The 12,883-nt window shown below is 41.6% G+C and overlaps 1 protein-coding gene across 8 annotated transcripts in view; it reads left to right on the plus strand.

Annotated features, from left to right (window-relative positions):
- The window catches only part of LOC117255091 (LIM and calponin homology domains-containing protein 1-like), a 33,579-nt gene extending 21,463 nt beyond the window's left edge, over nt 1-12,116 (plus strand). For 4 of the 8 annotated variants that reach the window (XM_078166186.1, XM_078166188.1, XM_078166189.1 and 1 more), the window contains 15 exons: nt 827-1,165; nt 1,320-1,358; nt 2,119-2,248; nt 2,360-2,517; nt 3,448-4,093; nt 4,879-5,352; nt 6,471-6,573; nt 7,001-7,026; nt 7,219-7,608; nt 7,698-7,899; nt 8,030-8,129; nt 9,106-9,180; nt 9,310-9,418; nt 9,751-9,853; nt 10,679-12,116. In XM_078166186.1, the coding sequence (XP_078022312.1) occupies nt 827-1,165; nt 1,320-1,358; nt 2,119-2,248; nt 2,360-2,517; nt 3,448-4,093; nt 4,879-5,352; nt 6,471-6,573; nt 7,001-7,026; nt 7,219-7,608; nt 7,698-7,899; nt 8,030-8,129; nt 9,106-9,180; nt 9,310-9,418; nt 9,751-9,853; nt 10,679-10,704 (2,920 nt within the window). In that variant the 3' untranslated portion in view covers nt 10,705-12,116. Of the gene's footprint in view, nt 1-826; nt 1,166-1,319; nt 1,359-2,118; nt 2,249-2,359; nt 2,518-3,447; nt 4,094-4,878; nt 5,353-6,470; nt 6,574-7,000; nt 7,027-7,218; nt 7,609-7,697; nt 7,936-8,029; nt 8,130-9,105; nt 9,181-9,309; nt 9,419-9,750; nt 9,854-10,678 lie in introns of all 8 variants that reach the window. The other 4 variants (XM_033623659.2, XM_033623663.2, XM_033623664.2 and 1 more) reach the window with 4 other exon arrangements.
- The last annotated feature ends 767 nt before the right edge of the window (nt 12,117-12,883 follow it).

Consider the following 12,883-nt stretch of genomic DNA (forward strand, 5'->3'; position numbering starts at 1 on the left):
GTTGAGTATTGAGCGGCTGTTATCTTTGTATTTAAAGTGTAGATCACTGCTTAGTCACCTAGGGGCGACACAGCTGCTACTCTGCTCTCTAGTTTTTTAAATTCTTGGGGTCGTGTGCCCAAATTACAAACAAAGCTAAAAGCTATTTCCTAATAATTTCCTTGTAGGTTTTGGGGAAAGAACTATGTAACTTGGTACTAATTATACAGATTTTTTTTTATTTAACAGTGACCATGTGTTATAAATATTAATCTTGAATCACAAGGAGAGATGCATAACACCAGATTTAGCTGACAGCTAGTTTCCATCTGCGGTCCCCACATAAAATAACAAATAACAAAAACACAAAAACAAATAAACAGACAAAATAAGTTAGCAGACAGTCAATGTTAACTGCTGTCTCCTCACTGTACAACATCAGCACAGCCACACATAGTCACACAACCAACACATTTACTGTAACAGCAACTATCTTCAGAAAAAAAGAACTTCCACTAATCACTGATCACAGTGAGATGTGTTCATTATCCAAACTAACATTTTCTGTAAGATGTTGCTTATGAATTTTATATGTAATTGTTCAATGTTTTGAGCTGCTCAAACACAATTCTTTTCAGGATATTGCTGATATCTCACAACCTCTGCAGATAAAACCAAAACTATCTGCATGACTAGATACTATAAGGCGTGAATAAGACATTGAACTTAGCTAAAACTGAAGAGCTGAGCAGAGATCAGCTGCAGTCGTCTCTTGTCTGTGATGCAGTCTTGATTTACCCTTTGATCAGTATTTCCTGGTAACTTTGACCTTGTCACTGGATTTTAGCAGCAGTGTTACCGTGGCAGCAGAACCTCAAGCCCTGCCCTCCAAAGCCCCGATCCTCTGTACGCGTGCAGGGCTGAGGGAGAGACAGGACGAGGATGGAAAGCAAGACATGACAATCCCTAACACCTCTGTCACAAATGTGACTGAGCCCCCCTCTCCATTGCGCACCCCTCCATCCAGTCCTGCTCGTGCTCAGACTTTTAAAGTGAAGGCAGAGCTTGAAAACCAGAGTGTTGAGGAAAGAGCTGAGGAAAAGGTGGATGAGAGAAAGAAGGACGTGAACGAGCAACCACGAAAGAAACCGTTCTGGCTGGATGACGATAATCTACCTCCCATCATGTGAGATTCCCATTCAGTTCCTTATGTGTCTTCATTTGTCCCCTTCTCAGATTTAGCTCTCATGTAGCTCTGAAGTGTGACATTAGCATTAATGCTGCTGCCCATTCCCTCACCTGCTGTTTCCTCTCATCCACTCTATCTGTTACTGTTTTAGGATGAGCCGGAGAGTTGCTTTTATGTCTGAGGACACTGAGTAAGTCTTCGGTGTGAACCTTGATGAACATCTGCATGACGACAATGTACACGCTGTGCACGTTCGATTTCAAGAGTACAGTCCAAAAATATATTATTATACGACTCACTAACATTATACTCATTGCTCTGCATTGTCACATCATGACTCCTTATTAACATCCTGCTTTTTATTGACATCTTAATGTCATTCTGTTTTGCATTGTTTTTGCTTGTTTGTTTCGTCATTCAATAAAATGCACACACTAATATTAACTACTCCCTTATTAAGTTGAATTAATGTGTCTGGCCTGCCTAAATAAATTGAGTTTTTAAGTTTGCTCAGTTGCTTGTTTAATTTCTTTGTGATTAATTTATGGAAACACCCTGACATATTTTTGTTATTGTGTGGAGGTGTGGGACAACACATACATAACTAATATAAATTCAGTACACAGAAAAGAACAATAAGGATAACAATGTAATGTTTGTGTTAGTGGACTGATATTGGTTGTGTCTGAGTGTGTCTTGCTTTTTCCATTTTGAGAAGGGGAGCATTTTGTTTTCCTCCCTGTTCCTTTTCAATCATTGAATGTTTGTTATTATTTCTATATAACCGCGCATATGTTGTTTGAAATTTTGTATTAGTAGCTGACAAACAATGACTGAATTAAGATTCAATATTTTCAGTTTTCCAGAGCCAAATTGGACAAAGTGAATATGTTGGGTCAAGTCATTCAGTAATTTAAACAAGATTGAACTGTCTTTTTCTTCCTCTCTAGGAGCGTGAGTATGAGTGACATGCTTAACGAGGATGAGGTGGGACACTTACCGCCACTGAGCCAATCGCGATATGAGCGCATGCACGAACAGTACAACAACTTTCAGGAAGATGACGACCACTGGCAAAATGTAAGAAACTTGTGATACTTAAACTGAGAATGTTGGTTTGATTTTATTAATGTGCAATAGCATTATGCTAAATTAAGACTGCCACCGTATGACACTGTGAACCTGTGACAGGACTTGGCTCGCTGGAAGAATCGCCGCCGCAGCGCATCGCAGGAACTGATCAGGAAAGAGGAAGAGAGAAAGAGGATGGAGAAAAGGATGAAGGAGGAGAGAAGTGAAAGCAATAAGAGGAAAAGCATTAAGACCTACAAAGAGATCGTGGAGGAGAAGTAAGGATGATATTTAGGCCTTAGGAATTTTGCACATGTCCAAAAAAGTACTATTTTAGTGCTCGAAAGACGGTCTTTTTGTAAAACTAGGCTGTCTATAGAGTGGACAGATGCAAATACTTTTGAAATGGGTGCAACATGACCAGAGAAAACAGAGAAAAATGACTGTAGCATTTGCTTTTGCTCAAAAGGTAGAAAGCTACCAGAATGCACTGGTGGGTGACGTAATGCAAGTTGCCTGTCCAGAAACAGAGTGGCGACCAGCTGGTAACAAACAATCTCAAATTAGAGTTAAACAGTAAGCCTGAATATCTTATATGTCATTAGCATCACCTAGTTTTATCGTTTGAGCGGAGTATGGTCTGAGTTTGAGAGAGAGCAGGGCAGGTCACTCTCTTGATTCGCATCTATACTTCCTGTGTCCTAATGTGGAAGTACAATCTGTAGTTGAAGCAACCGCCCAAGAACTGGGCAGTTTTAAAGGGATAGTTCAGATATTTTGATGTGGGGTTGTATGAGGTACTCCAGTCAGTGTATTGCCAACAGTAGATGATGGTAAGCATACCCCCAGTTTAGTGAATCAGGCAGGAGCACCAACACGGATTAAACTAACTGATTGAGGCAGCGGTAGACCAGCAACTCCCATCTTCTGCAAGGTAAAAGAGTATTTTTGTCAAAGGAGTCTGGCTTTGAGGAGAGCATAGACAACGGCTTTAGTTCCCCGTTTGAAAGAGCTGTCTGACAGAAGGGTAGAGAACCTGAAAGTGAAGATAGTCTAAATATAGCGTATACTTGAACTGATATTGATTGTTTTCTGTGGCTAGAATAAGTTTAGCTGCAGCCCCCGTCCACACCAGTACTTTGCTTAGCTTCCGTGGCAGCACTCCTACCTGAAACACTTCATTCTTTCTTTTTCCTTTTCTTTCCTAGGGAGCGCAGAGAGGCAGAGTTGTGTGAAGCCTACAGGAACGCAGCGACTCCAGAGGAGGCCGCCATGGTTTTACAACGATACGCTCTTCGCTTCACCATTAGTGACGCAACACTGGACAGCCTGAAACTGCCCAGATCCACTTCAAAACCCAAACACGACCTTATTAAGGTGGACAAGGAGCACAAAACAACACCACCTATCAATGAAACATCAGAGCCTCTGTACAAACCAGAGCCATCTGTTACACAACACCAGACGCCCACAGACCCTGAAGAGATGGAAACAGATCCAACTGCTCAACAAGAGACATCAGCTTCTGTCTCTCCCAGCTTCCCGACACTTGGCAGCCCACTCAGCCCAATCACAAACTCAGAAAGCGTGCCACCTCAGTCACTAGAACTGAATGAGCCTCAGTCCAAACCAACCGAGTCTCCAACTACACATCAAGAACAGCCGATCACAGGAGGTGCAGAGCCTCAAACCAAACACACTCCGCCTCAGACTGCACAAGTGCAACCTCAAACCTCACAGCCTGTACACACACTCCCCTCCCCTCCATCTGTATCCCCCAGACCCGTCCCCCTGCTGGCAGCCAAGCCCTACTGCCAGCCCAGGAACACACAGCCTGGACACAAACCTGTCAAGGTGAGGGCTCCATATCAGTCAGTCAGCGTCATCTGATACTTCATTGTTCCACTTCAGTGACCCTATGCTTAAGGTGCCTGTTGTATTGAGGATGTTTTAACATTTTGACTTCTTGCTCTGTGACATGGATGCCGTTTTTAGTTCTCTGCATGCTGTTCGAAGGTGTGTTTGATGATAAGTCACTGGCAACAACAATCAACTTCCCTCAAAAAGCAGAAATGCATCTTTCAGCTTCTCCAAAAGACAAAGTGCTCATCTTACTGAACATGTGGTTCACGTATTAATGTTGATCATTTCTCACAACAAAATAAAATAATTGAAGGTCAAACCTCTGATCCACTTTCTAGTGGATACAAGACACATCGGATGAAAACACATATGTGTACTTTATGTACTTACAGAATGTTCTACTAGTTCCCAGACTAGGCTTCTGGTCGCTGCTCATGTGGTCGACCATGCTCATTCCATTTATCTATGGTTTTTTTTTCCATATATTCTGTCATCAGTGTTGGTTTGCACTGTAGTTTCCAGCACGTTGTGGATTTGACTTAAAAGAAGTAGTCCCAAACGACACTGTGAATTGGAGAATTCTGTATTTATTTCTAAAGACATTTGTTAAGAAGAGTTCAACAGAGTTTGCTAAAAGTTTACCAAATCTTCAAACTGCCTGTAGACACATAAAAATGGCATCCGTGAGTTTGTGTGACTCTCACTATGTAGGAAATGTTGAATTAAAAAATAAACTATGCCCGTAATCCTGACCTCTATGCATGTGTCCCACTCAGATGGACGGGTTGGTGCGAGTGAATGGAGATGTGATGGAGGATTTATCTTCTTCCACTCCACCTATCTCTGCACAGCACTCACCACTGGAGGTCAAAGATGTTCCCTCAGAGCAGACTGAGAAAGCTGTTCCCTCTAAACATACAGAAACAAGCGTTCCCCCCAAACCAACAGAGAAAGATGTTCCCTGCACACTGACAGAGAAACACGTTCCCTCCAAAGAGATAGAGAAGGACGTTCCCTCCAATCAGACGGAGAAAGATGTTCCCTCTGAGCAGAGTACGACCAATCAGGAGACGGTGCAGCAGACGCCTCCCCCACAGATGCCGCCTCCACAGACAGAAAAACCAACTTTGTCTTTAGGCTCGGCCATCAGCTCCCTGATTGGAGGCCGAAACTGTACCATCACGACAACTATTGTGACAGAGCTCACACATGTGGAGCCGCATCATCCGGATATCCACAGCAATGGACAGGTAATGTCACAAGTGGCATGTTTAAGAACAGAACACGTTTCTTGTGTGTTAGCCCATTTAATTCAAATAATGAATGCTTTACACTACCGCTGACCATATTCATAAAGGACACGGCTATTTTTTATATTGTGTCTGGAGTAAATATGTTTTTCTAACCATCCGGACACCCGTAGGTTTCAATTCCTTTCCATACACTATGCAGGAGTTTCATATTAGCTTATGAAAGTTGGTTTTGTCGCCTTTACTCTCTGCCAAAGCTGCACTATCACTGCATCGCTGCATGGACTACAGATAAAGAGTGAATTGTTTTCATGGATTTGCCATCCTGGTGCATTCAAGTGTTTATGGAAAGTCTTGACACCTGAGACCACACGAGCGTCAGCCCTCGATTCTTCTTACCATTTACGAGCTGTGTTAGTGGAAAATGAAACCCAGAGGACAAACTGAAAGTAACATGGGTGCTGTTAAAACAGGATATTGTGAATTTAGTTAGGTTTTGCATTAAAAGGTTGCAGTTCAGCAGCTGACTTGGGTATTGGAAGCACATGAATACACCGAAACAGAGGAGCTTTTTACTTATTATCTTTATTACCCCAAAGTGAAAACACTAACAGAAAGACAAGAGATGAGAGAAAACTTTAATGTGCCCATGGGGAAATTTGTCTTAGACTTCATACTGCAGTATAAAACCAATAAATATGATATACAGTTCAGAATTAAAACATGAAGACAAGAAATTTGGCTATTGCCCAAATCTGTGGCCAGTTGCACTTCGTTTAAAACAGCAATATTATGTACGTAAGATATAATCTTTGTCTAGGAACTTTATAAAATATGTTTTAGCTCGCAGTGCAGAGACATGAGCTTGACCTGAAACACCCCTCAGCTGTTCACTGTGATGGATGTCCTATGTAAAGCAAGTTTCCAGTCTCCTCAGCTTGATTTTAATATTGCATTTACATGAACTGAAGCCAGCGACTGCCTGGAAAGAAAACACAGTAAGGAGATATTAAATGTTATCGCATATTTGGGACCTGGAACTTGACAGCAATAATTAAAGTGTATGTGATTTATTCCAGTTAATGTTTTATTCATGTAGTTGAATTTTTAACTTTCAGGTCAACGGTACTTCTGGGTTATCTGGGAGTCCAGTGGAGGAGAACAAGGTGCAGCCGGCTACATCACAAAACAGCATGCACGAATATTCTCCCACTGTCACAGGTAACACTGCAAATTATAGCATGTATTATAGTTTACAACATGATTTTTGCTGCAGACATTCTGTATAATTTCTTTCTTTTGCAGTGATTGTATTTATTTACAATTTACCTAAACACTTGACTTACATGTAGACATGTTAGTCATGTTTTATATGTATTTATATACCCTTTTTTTCACCTACTTATATGTTCATTCTGTGTTTATTTCTGTCTTTTATTTTATATCTTTGCTCAGCTTTGTCATCCTTGTTTTTAGCTGTATGTCTGTTTATTTTTTCCCATAATTTGATCTGTATAAGTACATCCAGAGCAACTTAAATCCAGCCTTAAACTCACCGTATGTGCACACATACTTGGCCTATGAAGCTGATGGTGATTCTGATATATATTTGTACTGATGTGTGTCTCTGTGTCTTTCTCCGCCACAGAGGGACTTGAGGAGAGCAGTGTGACTGTGAGTATCTCCGAGCATCTCCATCTTTTTTTCTGTTTCTCCTTCATTCTCAGATTTGACCCTGTCCTGACCCTTCGTCTCCAGTAGTCGCTGTAGTCAAACTTTGTCCTCTCACCTTTCCTCTCTTTCTGTCCTTTTGGTCCGTATACATGTGTGTGTGTGCGTGCGTGATTGTCGGTCGGGTCTGGTTAGATTGAGACCCCCATGTTGAACTTGGCTAAACGTGTTAATCACTGGGTCTGGGACCCCAATGAGGAGCGTAAACGCCTGGAAAGTTGGCAACAGGAGCAGGAGCGCCTCCTACAGGTACACTGGTGGAATGGTGTGTATATGCATGGCACCATGAATGTTCAGCAGAAAACAGAAGGCACAGGGTGTACTGGATGTGTGTATATTATATATTTGTGTATATACATGTGTGTTTATGTGTGTGTCATATGTGTGTTTCTGGTGCATGCAGTATTTAACATGTACAGTGTTTCTCTACAGGAGCAATACCAGAGAGAGCAGGAGAAGCTGAAGAAGGAGTGGGAGAAAGCCCAGCTTGAGGTGGAGGAGGAGGAGAGGAAGCACAATGAAGAGGTACAGTCACACACAGACTGACAAAGCATCACACGCTGCTTTTGTGTGTCTTATATGTTGTGTCTTTACTTTGTTTATACAAATTGCAGGAGAGAAAGATCTTGGAGGAGACTGTGACACCCTTAAATCCCACCTGCTCATTAAACCAGCAGTTGGGACAGACGGGGACGACTCCATCAACTCCAGAAAACAACAAGACAGAAATAAGAAATGTTCCTGCTCAGCAAAACGGCCAAAGACCCTCCCCTGGGAGTGAGGATCAGCACGCATCCAAGCTGCATTTTTTCCAGGGTGAGATGCATGCAGAAATACACGCTGATGCAGGAGGTATATTAATGTGTGTGCACCGCTCCTTCAATTTCAGTTCAAGAGTGTAGTCTCAGAGTTTCTGAGATAAAAGTTTATGTCTTTATTTTTATAGATTCTGCAGGTGACGGTGAACCTTCAAAGAAACAGGAACTGTGGAAGACGGCCTCTCTGGACCGCAACCCTCAGCTGAACCAGCCACATATTGTTAAACGGTATATAAGGATGCTTTTGTGTGCATGCACCATGATGTCTTTTAGGGTTCTCTGCATTTTTGTCCTGAGTGTATGTGAAGTCTGCAGTGCCAGGGATCAGCACACTCAGGACCCCGCCCCTGCCTGCTGCCCGGCACACAATACACCCAACCCTGATTCCTGTCTCTGTGGGTGGTGGGCCCACAGGGTGCTAGCTCCATATTAATTATTCAAGCTTAGCCTGACCAGGCCCCATGTCCCAAGGCCCACCCACCAGATGCTCGCTAGCAAGTTACCGCCCAGGTCTAGCTCCAGGGGAGTGTCCCCGGTGTCCCCATACTGGGCAAGGTACTGGAAGTCCGAATATGCCAAGTCATCAACGTCCTCTTGAATCACTCTTAGTCTGGCCCCTCCCCTGGAACCACTTTGCCTTGGGAGACCCTACCAGGGGCTATTAGCTGCGGACAACACAGTTCCCAGGATCACGGATACACGCAAATCCCTCCACCACGTTAAGGTGGCGATTCTTGGAGGAGCGTCCTGAAATGCTCTTCTCTGTGTAAATGGATTCCAGCTAATTTGGTAGCAAATGAATGAGCGTATGACGTAATTGTGAGTGAAAGCAAGACTGTCTAACTTTTGCTAAACTGGGGCCACTGTGGACAAAGGTGACAATCATGTGTAAATGCTAAATCATGCTAATGCTAAATTGCTACATTAATTTAATAGCAGCACACGTGGAAAAGTTATCCATGTTTCCTTATTGATTAGAATGCCAAGATTTTAATGGAGAGCAAATGGCTGGAAGAACTGCATGAATGTGTTTTATGTCTCATTGAATAGTGCTACAGCACTCTACAGCACAGATGACAAAAATGTAAATTTTGTTTTTGCACCCTGAGAGACTTTTCTGATGTATAAACAGCAATCATCTGAAACATGTTACGAATATTTTGGATGTGCGAAAATTTCATTTTCTGTCGTTTTCTCACCACAGGTCTGAATCACATGACGCCGTGACAAGCAAACAGCAGATCTCCCCTTCATCACCTCAGCCTCCCTCACCTAGCAGGTAATGATGCGAGCATACACATACACAACTGCACGTCTGATAGAAATTAGGTTTCACTGTTAAATGGAGTGAAGATGCGTTAATATCTATTTTCATTCTGTGCGTGTGTGTGTGTGTGTGCGTGTGTAGGTGTGTTAGTGGGAAGAGACTGTGTACTGGTTGTTCTCAGCCTCTGGGAAAAGGAGCTGCTATGATCATCGATACACTGGGACTCTTTTTCCACATACAGTGTTTTAAGGTACTGTGTTACTCTGGTACACACATACACACTAATTTGGGTACTTCATACTTCATTTTACTTCACACAGAAGCAGCATCTCTGGCTTCTGTGTGAAGGATTTGAAGATATACAGAGTTTACTGAAACATGTGCACTCCATCACATTATCTCCAAACACTATAAAGAAAGACAGATAGTTGGCTGATATTCTGCAGGAGTAAAAAGCACAAGCTTTATTTTCGATATTCCTCATCTTTAATTTTGTGAGACATATTAAACCATTTGATAGCCTGTGTAAAACAACCCTCTCTGTGTATGATGTTAATAGTCAACTGTATTTGTCTCTCTCAGTGTGGAGTGTGTGAAGGGCAGCTGGGTGACGCCACTACAGGGACTGACGTACGGATTCGTAACGGACTGCTGAGCTGTCATGAGTGCTATATTGCATCTCGGGGTGAGAACACACACAATGACACACACACTATCACACACATACAGAGCACATTAGTTGTGAGAATCCCCCATGAACTACATTCACATCCTTAGAAAAAACAAAGGGCATGCAATACTTGACGAGCTCCTTAACCCACATTCAAGGATGTGGCAAGCAGCTGGTTGTCATAGTGACGGAGGATTATGAAGTGGAAGTAGTTTTTGATACAAAAATGTCAATTATGTTTTTACAGGAGGACACAGGTAACTGTATCACCACACAGAAGGAAGTGTGAATCTACTGCTAGCTCACCTAGCACCCCTGAGCAAGCTAACATTACAGCTCAGCTGAGGAGGGTGCTAGAAATGTTTCCACCTCTCGCTGTCATATGCATGAGCCTCTTGTCCATGAGTAGATGCTTGCTTCCCTCTACGTGAGTGTAGTTTGATAGAAAGAAATTAGTTCCTACATGAAACTGCTCACAGAAAGGTGACTAACGTTTCGACGCCAACTGCGTCTTCATCAGAGTCAAAACGCAGTTGGCGTCGAAACGTTAGTCATTAATAAATTCATCACAAGTGATCTGAGTGCTCCAGTGCTTTTCTTGTGGATTCCTCCACGGGGTTATTTGGAAACATATGTATTTTTGATTTGGGGGTGAACTGTCCCTTTAAACTAGACCCTTTATAAAATGGGGTTAGGGGCCAGCATCATGTTATTAATGTCCTTATGTCAAGGGTCTAACACAGTGACTCTGACAAGAAACAGTGTTATTAAACAACCTGATCATATGTTAAGACGTTAAGAGAGCAGACGTTTTACAGACATATTTCCATGTGTTTGCAGGCAGAGGTCAGCCCACCACACTATGATGAACTGGAAGTCCCCACTGTCCTCATCTGTGATTGGACGTAGAAGAATTCTTGAGCTTTGACTCACATCCTGGAAATTCTGGAATTCTCTTGAAAACTTAGAATCATCATCTTTCTCCTGAATTGCACAAACAGCTTTATGGATGTTACTGAGAGCAAAAACTGGACTGACATGCAGACTGAGTGACACAGCATCACATGCACATACAGAACAGTGTGTGTGCTTATTAACTGTACACATGTATACACTTTAACATTTTAATACGTGTAGCATGGATGTAATCAAACAAATCAACGTGTTTAGACCTTTGCACATCCATATTTAGCACAGTTAGACACTAAAATAAGGATCTGATAACATGTTAACGCTGAACGCTGAACCACTGCACATCAGTCTCAAAGTCTTGATTCATTAACCCCTGCTTCTGCACTGATCATGTGACAGGTCTGGGTTGGAAAACCGGAAGTAGCTTGACCATTACAATGCCTTACTCATCATCATCATACTTTCTCATCCTTTTTTTGGGTTTTGTGTTTACAGTTTTGCATGAAAGAAGAACATATATAAGTTATTGTGAGTATTGCTCAGATGACGTAGTGTGAGTTTGACGTACGTTGTTATCGTCTCGACAGCTGAACTTTCCTCTTGTATGTTGTACATCATCATGATATTTTCCGTTTTTTTTTTTTTTTTTTGGGCATCTCGCTAACTTACACAAGCTTTTTTTTTTTTCTTTATAATTAATTTTACAGGAATGAGAATGCATGTTATTAATTATATACTTGTTCTTTGGATTTTTAAATATTTTCCCTTTAAGATGTTTTAGCCATTGTTTTATTCTCATAGACTGACTGCATCCGAATCAGTGCCTTATGTAATGAATGCGAGAGGGCTAGTGTATGTGCAGGAGCTGTTCACACCCACACGGACCTCTGGGTCTTGGCACATGTGTGTGTATGTGTGTGTGTGTGTGTGTGTGTGTGTGTGTGTGTGTGTGTGCGTGAGTGTATGAGGTCATGCATGTACAGGTGCGACTGCAATGTGTGATCTGACTTGAAGCACAGTTCCATACCAGCAAAAAACATTTCAAATGGATCTTCTAATCACCTGCTCTTTTCTTCCACCCCCTCTTCCATGAGCTAAACCAATGACACAAAGTGATTTGCTGCTTCCCTGTTAATTGTTCCTCCTTATAATGACAGCTCCACAACGTCCTCCTATAATCTCTCCTCATCTGCCTCTCTCACAAGTGTTGCCTCCCCAGAGTCTGAGCTGAACGCCTCTCTCCTCTGTGTGTCATCGCCTCAGTCTGAACACCTGACAGCGTCTTCATCACTCAGAGGAACAGAGCGCTCAGTTCATTGTCTTTTATAGCAAGTGTATGTTTATCAATAAAATATTTTAAATGGGATGACATCTGTCTTTTGTTGTTGTTTGTTTTGGTATGCAAATCACACATAGCACTTTGAATTGCACTTTACGAACTCTGTCCCCCACCCCCACCCCCATGCAAAAATACTTGTCTGACTGACGTATGCTCTTAGGTTTTTATTTTTATTTATCTGTGTGTTTTGTTTCTCATGCAAATGTACTTTTTGCAAATGTACTTTCTGCAATTTGTTTATAATGCCTGTGCCTGCGGCAACCCAATTTGCCCATATTGGGACATAATAAAGAAGTGAAGTGAAGTGAAGTGAATTAGAATGCAGATTAAGTACGCAGGTAAAAGAATGAATCCTCTCAACTGAATAAAAAAGGGTCCTAACATAGGTCAACATGTAAACAACAGTGGAAAAAATTTAGATTTTTAACTTACGTAAAAGTAGTGATAACATGATGTAGAAATATGCTTAAAGTTTAAAGTAAACGTAAAAGTCCTGGAATAAAGATCTTATTTAAGTTAAAGAACAGGAGTCTAATCAGCTAAATGTACCTACAGTATAACAAACAGGTACTTATTTTGCAGCAGAATATTCCCTGCTATTTTAGTTATGTAATTTTAATCTGCTGTGTAACTAGTAGCCACAGCTATTAAATAAATGTTGTGGAGTAAAGACTACAGTTACCTGTTTGGATGTTTGAAAAGAATAATTTTGTATTTTTTCCTAGATGCTATTCATTCACAAAAACCTGTTTAATGCACCTAATGTTTTGAATGGTTTAAATATATATTAATTG

This window comes from Epinephelus lanceolatus, chromosome 3 (genome assembly GCF_041903045.1).
Source record: "Epinephelus lanceolatus isolate andai-2023 chromosome 3, ASM4190304v1, whole genome shotgun sequence".
NCBI lineage: Eukaryota > Metazoa > Chordata > Actinopteri > Perciformes > Serranidae > Epinephelus > Epinephelus lanceolatus.